This window comes from Arachis duranensis, chromosome 6 (genome assembly GCF_000817695.3).
Source record: "Arachis duranensis cultivar V14167 chromosome 6, aradu.V14167.gnm2.J7QH, whole genome shotgun sequence".
Classification (NCBI taxonomy): domain Eukaryota; kingdom Viridiplantae; phylum Streptophyta; class Magnoliopsida; order Fabales; family Fabaceae; genus Arachis; species Arachis duranensis.
This window is the reverse complement of record NC_029777.3, coordinates 22,369,618-22,378,689: the sequence shown is the minus strand read 5'-3', so window position 1 is coordinate 22,378,689 and position 9,072 is coordinate 22,369,618. Positions and strand designations below refer to the sequence as shown.

The window sequence follows — 9,072 nt, the reverse complement described above, 5'->3', positions numbered from 1 at the left end:
CACAAAAGCCTCAACAAGGCTTTAATAATGGTGGAAGAAACAGGTTTAGCAATAGCAAGCCTTTTCCATCATCCTCTCAGCAACAGACAGAGAATTCTGAGCAGAACCCCTCTAGCTTAGCAAACATACTCTTTGATCTATCTAAGGCCACTCTAAGTTTCATGAATGAAACAAGGTCCTCCATTAGAAATTTGGAGGCACAAGTAGGCCAGCTGAGTAAAAGAGTCACTGAAACTCCTCCTAGTACTCTTCCAAGCAATACAGAAGAGAATCCAAAAAGAAAGTGCAAGGCTATAACCTTACTTGGTGTGGCCGAACCTAGGGAGGAGGAGGAGGACGTGAATCCCAGTGAGGAAGATCTCATAGGACGTCCTCTGGACAAAAAAGAGTTCCCAATTGAGGAACCTAAGGAATCCGAGGCTCATCTAGAGACCATAGAGATTCCATTGAACCTACTTCTGCCATTCATGAGCTTTGATGAGTATTCCTCCTCTGAAGAGGATGAAGATATTACTGAAGAGCAAGTTACTAAGTACCTTGGAGTAATCATGAAGCTGAATGCCAAGTTATTTGGTAATGAGATTTGGGAGGATGAACCCCCCTTGCTCACCAATGAACTGAATAACTTGATTAGGCAGACATTACCTCAAAAGAAAGAGGATACCGGAAGGTTCTTAATACCTTGTACCATATGCACCATGACCTTTGAGAAGGCTCTGTGTGACCTGGGGTCAGGCATAAACCTCATGCCACTCTCTGTCATGGAGAGACTGGGAATCTTTGAGGTTCAAGCTGCAAGAATCTCACTAGAGATGACAGACAAATCCATAAAAAAAGGCTTATGGACTAGTAGAGGACGTGCTAGTGAAGGTTGAAGACCTTTACATCCCTGCTGATTTCATAATCCTAGATACTGGGAAAGATGAGGATGAATCCATCATCCTTGGTAGACCTTTCCTAGCCACAGCAAAAGCTGTGATTGATGTTGACAGAGGAGAGTTGGTCCTTCAATTGAATGAGGACTACCTTGTATTCAAGACTCAATGTTCTCATTCTGTACACATGGAGAGGAAGCATGAAAAGCTTCTCTCAATACAGAGTCAAACAAACCCCCACATTTAAACTCTAAGTTTGGTGTTGGGAGGCCACAACCAAACTCTAAGTTTGGTGTTGAGAAGCCACAACCAAGCTCTGATTATCTGTGAGGCTCCATGAGAGCCCACTGTCAAGCTATTGACATTAAAGAAGCACTTATTGGGAGGCAACCCAATTTTATTTATCTATGTTATTTTATGTTTTCTTTAGGTTGATGATCATGTGGAGTCCCAAAAACAACTTCAAAAATCATAACAAATTTAAAAACAGCATTAAAAATAGTACACCCTAGAGGAGGAACTTACTGGCGTTTAAACGCTAGTAAGAGTAGCAGAATGGGCGTTAAATGCCCAGTCTGGCACCATTCTGGGCGTTTAACGCCAGAAATAGGTATCAGACTGGCGTTTAACACCATAAAAGGTCACAAAACTGGCGTTAAACGCCAGAAACAAGCAACAGCCTGGCGTTAAACACCAAGAAAGGTATAAAAGCTGGTGTTTAACGCCAGAAACAGGCAGCAGTCTGGCATTATACGCCAAGATTGCACAATAAGGGCATTTTGCACGCCTAAAAGGAGCATGGATGAAAAATTCTTAACCCCTCAGGATCTGTGGACCCCACAGGATCCCCACCTGCACCACCTCTCTCTCTCCCCCTCACACATCTCTATAACACTCCACCCAAAACACCACTCACCAATCAAATCCTATCCTCTTCCTTATATTCTCTTCACCAATCACCTCCATATATCTTCCCCAAAAAACTCACCTACCTCACTTTCAAATTCAAACACTTTTCCCTTCCAAACCCACCCAATTTCATCCCTCCATCTCCTCCACTTTCTTCTTCTTCCCCTTCTTTCTTTCTTCTTTTGCTCGAGGACGAGCAAATCTTTTAAGTTTGGTGTGGTAAAAGTATTGCTTTTTGTTTGTCTATAATCATTTATGGCACCTAAGGCCGGAGAAATCTCTAGAAAGAGGAAAGGGAAGGCAAAAGCTTCCACATCTGAGTCATGGGAGATGAAGAGATTCATCTCAAAGGTCCACCAAGACCACTTCTATGAAGTTGTGGCCAAGAAGAAAGTGATCCCTGAGGTCCCTTTCATGCTCAAGAAGAATGAGTATCCAGAGATCCGACATGAAATTCGAAGAAGAGGTTGGGAAGTTCTCACAAACCCCATTCAACAAGTCAAAATCTTAATGGTTCAAGAGTTCTATGCCAATGCATGGATCACTAGGAACCATGATCAAAGTATGAACCCGAATCCAAAGAATTGGCTTACAATGGTTTGGGAAAAATACTTAGATTTCAGTCCGGAAAATGTAAGGTTGGCGTTTCACTTGCCAATGATGCAAGAAAACACACGCCCCTACACTAGAAGGGTCAACTTTGATCAAAGGTTGGACCAAGTCCTCATGGACATATGTGTGGAAGGAGCTCAATGGAAAAAAGACTCAAAAGGCAATCCGGTTCAATTGAGAAGACCGGATCTTAAGCCTGTGGCTAGAAGATGGTTGGAGTTCATTTAACGCTCCATCATTCCTACTAGCAACCAATCTGAAGTGACTGTGGATCGGGCCATTATGATCTATAGTATCATGATTGGGGAGGAAGTGGAAGTTCATGAGATCATACCTCTAGAACTCTACAAGGTGGCTGACAAGTCTTCCACTTTGGCAAGGTTAGCCTTTCATCATCTCATTTGTCACCTATGCAATTTGGCTGAGATTGACATAGAAGGAGACATCCTCATTGAAGAGGACAAGCCATCACTAAGAAAAGGATGGAACAAACAAGAGAGGCCACTCATGGACCTCAACAAGAGCATGAGGAAATTCCTCAACATAATTCGAATCAGGTGGGTTCAAATTATACACAAACACACGCACACACGCACACACTAATATTTTTTGTGGTATAATTTAAATAAATTTATTAAAAAATATTCATGATAGCTCATTACTCTTCGAAAAAATATTAAAATTATACTACAAAAAAATATTTTATTCTATGCAAAATAATTTAAAAAATGGCTTAAAAGATGTTAGGAGTACTATAAAAATTTGTAATGTCCAAATGAATTAGGACATTAAAGAAATACTCTACATAGTCAATAATAATTTAGAAATTAAAAAAATATATTTTTATCATGTATTTACCTAAATTACTAGAATATTACAAACTTTTATACTACTCATAACATCTTTTAAGCCATTTTTTTAAAAATTATTTTGTGTAGAATAAAATATATTTTTTAATTGTTTTGTATGGAATAAAATATTTTCTTTCATTTCTAAATTATTATTGACTATGTAGAGTATTTTATTTAAAACTTGAGTACATGCATGTATTTACCTAAGTCATTAGAACATTACAAATTTTTATAGTACTCATAATATTTTTAAGCCATTTTTTTAAAATTGTTTTGCATAGGATAAAATATTTTTTGTAGTATAATTTAAATAAATTTATTAAAAAATTTATTAAAAAATATTCATGAGCTATTAAAAATGGACAAAAGAGTATTGTATGAAATTCGAATTGATAGTTTATTAATATTTTAAAGAAATCTCGTAATTAAATATTTGTTAGCTTTTTTTTAATGTATGAATAAAATATATATTTTTTAATTTTTAAATTATTAATTTTTTAAATAAATTTTTTAACAGCATAATTCGAATTACTTGAAAACACGTGCGTGGGTGTAGTTTGAATCACCTTGATTCGAATTAATGTGTGTAATTCGAATCAGGTTGATTCGAATTAGTGTGTGCGTGTGTTTGTGTATAATTCGAACTCAGCTGATTCGAATTATGTAGAAATGGAGTTCGAATTTAGCTAGTTCAAACTACATATAAACGTGCATTGGTAGATTCATGAAGTAATTTTCGGTTTGGCTGTAATATTTGGCTCCCCTTAATTTATTATTGTCATTTGTCCTTTTTAATATATTAATAGTTACATTTCTATTCAATTCAATAAATAAATAAAGTGTAAAAAATAAAAATTTGAAATATGTATTAATTGTCTAGAATTTAATTTAACTATAATATTTTATATTTAATTAAAATATGTAAAGATATTTATTTTATTAATTAATAATATAAAATATATTTATTATGTAATACATGCGATAGCGATACATGTAAATTCATCGTCTAATTTCCAGAGACGATTAAAACATATTTTTATTATTCTGTTAAAAAAATCAACTATTAATTAAAAGTCATTTAATTTTGATGGGAATCATCCGCTAATTAGTAATTAGAAGGAAAAAGAAAGAGCCGCTTCTCAAACGTTCAAAATTTCGAAACCCAAGCCTCTCTCCCTCCTTCCTCTGTTTCCTCATTCTCCTCCCTCTTTTATTCTTCACTTCGCCGCCGATTCGCACCGATGATCTCCGAACCGGAAAGTTCTCTCAGAAAGAGAGATGTCTCTGACCGACGCCTCAGCATCATCGACGTTTCCTCTGCAGACGATTCCCTTCTCGATTCAAATCCCCTCAATCACCATCCTCTAGGTCATACTTTTCATTCTCTTTTCTTTCATCTCTTGTTTTATAACTAATTTTACTTGAAATTCTATTTGTTTTTATCTTCTAAATTGTTGTTTGCTGTGAAATTGAACCAAGCTCGTTGATACTCTTCTTTTGGATTTATCTCATTCATTTTAGAATTGTGTGTTTCAGAAAACCAACAGCACACTGATTTTTTATACACTCCGAACTCCAAAAAGTTTGAGGATGCCGCCACAAAACTCAAAGAGTGGGAGCGAGAGCCCTGTTCGAACGAAACTTCCGATGTGGAGAAGCCGAAGAAGAACAGCAAGTGCAACTTGCGCAAGAGTTTAGCTTGGGACAGTGCTTTCTTCACTAGCGCTGGTACATTTTCTTTAGCACTCTTGAATTTCTTATTCATTTGTTAACTTTTTGGGTGTGCTTCGGTTTCAGTGTGATTTTAAGTGTAAGTGATGCTTCTATTTGATGGATAAATTTGAAGGGGTTTTGGATCCGGAGGAGTTGTCGAGCATTATTGAAGGTGTTGAGAAGGAGGAAAAACACGCACTACCGGGAATTCAAGAGGATGTGTATAAATCATGTGACTCACTCTCCACATTAGGGAGTGAGAGCTTGACATTGGAAATGGAAAGTCAAGAGGGAGATTTATTTGAAGACGTAAGAGCTTCAATTCAGAAGTCTAGTGACAAGAAGTTAAGCCTCGCTAGTGGAAAGAGCAAAGTAACATCAGCGGTATCGGGGTTGCAAACTGATGAGGGCAAGTCTTATCATGCACTAAACCTTTTTTGTTTTCTCTCTTTTTGCCTTAGCATTCTTGCAATCTTTTTTTTCCCCCTAAATATTCACATTTAGATATATTGTGGTTTGAGGTGTTTGAAGCCTAAGACATAGAATGAATATATGAGAAATGTTTTTTTTTTCTCTTGGATTTGACAATTCATGTTATTGCATGTTTTGAATATGGTTTTATTTATTCCACTTTGTATTCTAGGATATTTATCATGAGTTAGTTGAACTGATTGTTTCTTGATTTTGTTTTCAGCTTCAAAAAGGACTCACATAGCTTCTCGCAACAAGGTAACTTGCACTACTGATAGAGTAGAATAGTATGGGATGGGAAAGTATTAACCAATATAACTATCCTCAGTTACCTCCATTTCAAACATAAGAATGCTTGAGGAGAAATTTGTGCAGTACCCCCAAGCACTTGGTTTATTTCAAGAAATGCTATGTTTGTGTCTATGATTGGCTGTTATCCAATTGCCTACCATATTTCTTATTTCTAAACCTCAAATTAAGTTGTATGTGCCATGAACAAACTCTTAAAGAAGGTTGAGGTTGCTAGGTAGAAACAAATCAATGGCATGATTATTTAACAGTTTGCAATAACTTTCCATTGATTTTAGATAAAGGCTCCACCTACTTCTAAAAATCCAAGTGCAGCACAAGGATTAGGGAAGATTACAAAGAGAAATCCTACTTTTCCACAACTTCCACAGGTATGCCACTAAAGAAAACCATTGAATAGAACTAGTACTTTTTCTTATTGAGAAAAAGAAATGGCTAACTGATGCATTGGCAGAGATAAAAGCTTTGAATTCATGAAATGAAATTTGAGTTTTTTATACCTATTAATTTTCATATTTGAAGAAGCCTGTTGCCACAAGGAGAGAATCATCTATATCGAAGCAATCAAAGGTACCTGGAAAACCTAGTCCAATTTCAACTCTATCATCCAAGAGGGTGTCACTTGGTGAAAATCTCAAGGCAAAACGAATAATTGGTGGTCAGAAATTGCTTCAACACAATTTTTTTAATTTCTCATTTTGGCAAAAGTATGCCTTCTTTCTGAGTTATTGTTCATGTTTTTATTTGATCTCTTCAGGCAATGTCCATTTGGTGCCAAAAGCATCTGTTGTTCGAGATTCTCATGGCATTTTGCCTAAACCCTCTGTATCATACAAATCCCCTTCAGTCCCGTCATTATCATCCAAGACAAAATCAGCAACTTCCACATCTGCTGGAACTCTAAAGCCACCTTCATCTCGCTCAGCTGTTAGTACTCCATCAAAAATTGCTTCAACAAATAAGACTGAGTATGGGCCTTCAAATCTCTCAAGTTTGATGTCTGTGAATAAGCATTCTTCTAGTGTTTCACCTGCTAGCTCTATCAGTGACTGGTCTTGTGAGTCATCATCATCAGCTTCCATGGCTAAAAATGTGTGTAACTCAAGGACCAGAATTGAAAGTAGCTCTAGTAGACAGATCTTATCAGACACTGATGTTGAGCGAACAAATTCTCAGAATCTTCAGAACGATTCAAGCATAGAAGGTTTGAAAATTCAACATACTATGTTTGGCAGTTCAAGTGCTAGGATTGCTCCCGGAGAAACTGTTCTTCCTCCAGCTCCTGTGAAACCTTCGGGTCTTCGACTTCCTTCACCCAAGATTGGCTTCTTTGATGGGGTGAGTTTTGCATTCTATCTGTTTTAGTACCGTTTAGTTGTTGAAATTTATAAAACTGGCATCATTATTATGATGAATATTGTAACATAATTTACTATTGTTATTGCAGTTGCCATACATGTTTCACTAAATTATGATTTTTTATCTATTTCTTTTTTCATGTCTGCCTGTTATTGCAATGCATTGCTGAGATTCCCTACCATTATGCAGGTTAAGTCATCAGTGCGCACTCCACGTGGAGGAATGCAACCACACTCTGTTATACCTCGTGGCTTGCCAAAGCATGCAGCAAGAAATCCAAGTGACAGTCAAAAGAAAGCAAAAACTGGAAAGCTGCCAGTGGCTAGATCTATCGTGTCAGCTGAAAACAGAGAACCCACTTACCAGCAAAATTCACTTCCAGCTCCTCTTCATGAATCGTTAGATATTGAAATGAAGATATCTAGTGCTTTGCAGAATGTCGAAAGCTCTTCTGAAACGCCAAAGGAAGTTCAATTGGAACCACATCTTACAATTGGGTCAGGTAACTTGAAGGCCAACAATATGGTGGCCAAAGTGCATCTTGTTGGCATACATGACGATGAAATCACTCTTACTAATGGAGGCCATAATACTTGTGTTTCAGGTGCTGTTGATCTTAAAAATGATTTGCATCCACTAGAAGGTGTCCATAACAAGGAAAATGTTCAATGTGATTATCAGATTGATTGTTTGAGCAAACAAGTTGGACTTATGGACATAAATTTCCAGACACAGGAAAAGCTCACTGGTGATTCTCTATCTTCCTCCCAGAATGATACTAGCTTCCAAGATAAATCCAATGGTTTGGAGCTATCAAGTCGGAAGGAGCTTGTTGATTGTCCCAAAAGGGAAGAATCATTAAAAAGTTCAGCTACTCCCTGTCTTTCAGTTTCCCAAACCAGCTTTGAACTTTGATTTTGCGTTCTCAACAAGAGAACTTTTGATGTCAAAGATTCCTTGTGCAATACGGATAGACACTCAACTACAGATTTATATTATGGAAGAAAGTAGCTAATGTGATTTAACGAAGTTGAAACTATTTGAAATTGCTGTTTGTTGCTAAAGGTGCAACTGGAGAAGTATTGATTTATTGATCATTGATGATATGTCAAAGTCATTGATAGAAAGTCTTTTTATCATATTGGCTATATGCTCAACCAACGACTTGAATTTGATGGGTCTCCTCCATGTCTCAAATACAGAGAGAAATTGTAGTGTATTTGTTTACCATGTGCTTTTTGGCAACTTGCCGTAGCAAGTACATCTTGAGCACTCATTGGCTACGTTTGAGTATGCATCTAAGTATCTAACAAACACGTGGTTTTTTTTTAAGTTAATTCAAAATTTCGTTTATATGTATATAGTTTAACTGTATAAGACGTCAAGTTGATTATTTAGACACTGCCGGTGTGCCCATATCCATATCCAATCGAATACAGGTATCCATATCCATGTAACTTGCAACTTAGAGCAGTGTCATGTAATCCGAATTGGATTTCATTTTTTGAATTCGTAGTATGAAATTCTTGTTCTCATTGATAATATGGATCAAAGTCTTATCTTGTTTTAAACATGACTATGTCATTCTAAATTGAAATCATTATAAACTCCGGCACTTTAAAATGGTGATATACTGATGTGTTCAAAATTTTTAAAATCTAGCTTGAAGTACTTGTGTATTTTTTCTTGTCATCAATTTATATATTTTTTTTCTCGCATCATTTTTCAGCATTCATGTTAGGGTTGTAGACATAGTTGTAAGAGGTGAATCGGCACAGATCAGGTATTAGTTTACTGGTTTATTAGTTCAACTGATAAGTTATTGGTTGAACCGATAGAATTGGTCTTACGTAAATAAAAAATATAAAATAATCAAAAGTCTAAAATTAAAATTTAAAATAGATATCTTCACTAATATTTTAAAAACAAATAAGTTTCAACAAATTATAATCAACAAGTTATACACTTATAAT

At 36.1% G+C, this 9,072-nt stretch overlaps 1 protein-coding gene across 1 annotated transcript; it reads left to right on the top strand.

Moving 5' to 3' along the window:
- Positions 1 to 4,369: 4,369 nt before the first annotated feature.
- Positions 4,370 to 8,560, top strand: LOC107493401 (uncharacterized). The gene is made up of 9 exons (XM_016114497.3): positions 4,370 to 4,615; positions 4,784 to 4,975; positions 5,094 to 5,369; positions 5,655 to 5,689; positions 6,019 to 6,111; positions 6,263 to 6,398; positions 6,498 to 7,078; positions 7,289 to 7,601; positions 7,704 to 8,560. The coding sequence occupies exons 1-9, from the start codon at positions 4,489 to 4,491 to the stop codon at positions 8,012 to 8,014; spliced, it is 2,064 nt and encodes a 687-aa protein (XP_015969983.1). The 5' UTR covers positions 4,370 to 4,488; the 3' UTR covers positions 8,015 to 8,560.
- The last annotated feature ends 512 nt before the right edge of the window (positions 8,561 to 9,072 follow it).

Bases quoted from the DNA above. Each gene is read 5' to 3' on its own strand.
- LOC107493401 (XM_016114497.3), top strand. From the start codon at position 4,489: ATGATCTCCGAACCGGAAAGTTCTCTCAGAAAGAGAGATGTCTCTGAC. The intron at 6,399-6,497 runs GTCAGAAATTGC...TGATCTCTTCAG, and splicing joins GGCAAAACGAATAATTGGTG to GCAATGTCCATTTGGTGCCA. The intron at 7,079-7,288 runs GTGAGTTTTGCA...ACCATTATGCAG, and splicing joins AGATTGGCTTCTTTGATGGG to GTTAAGTCATCAGTGCGCAC.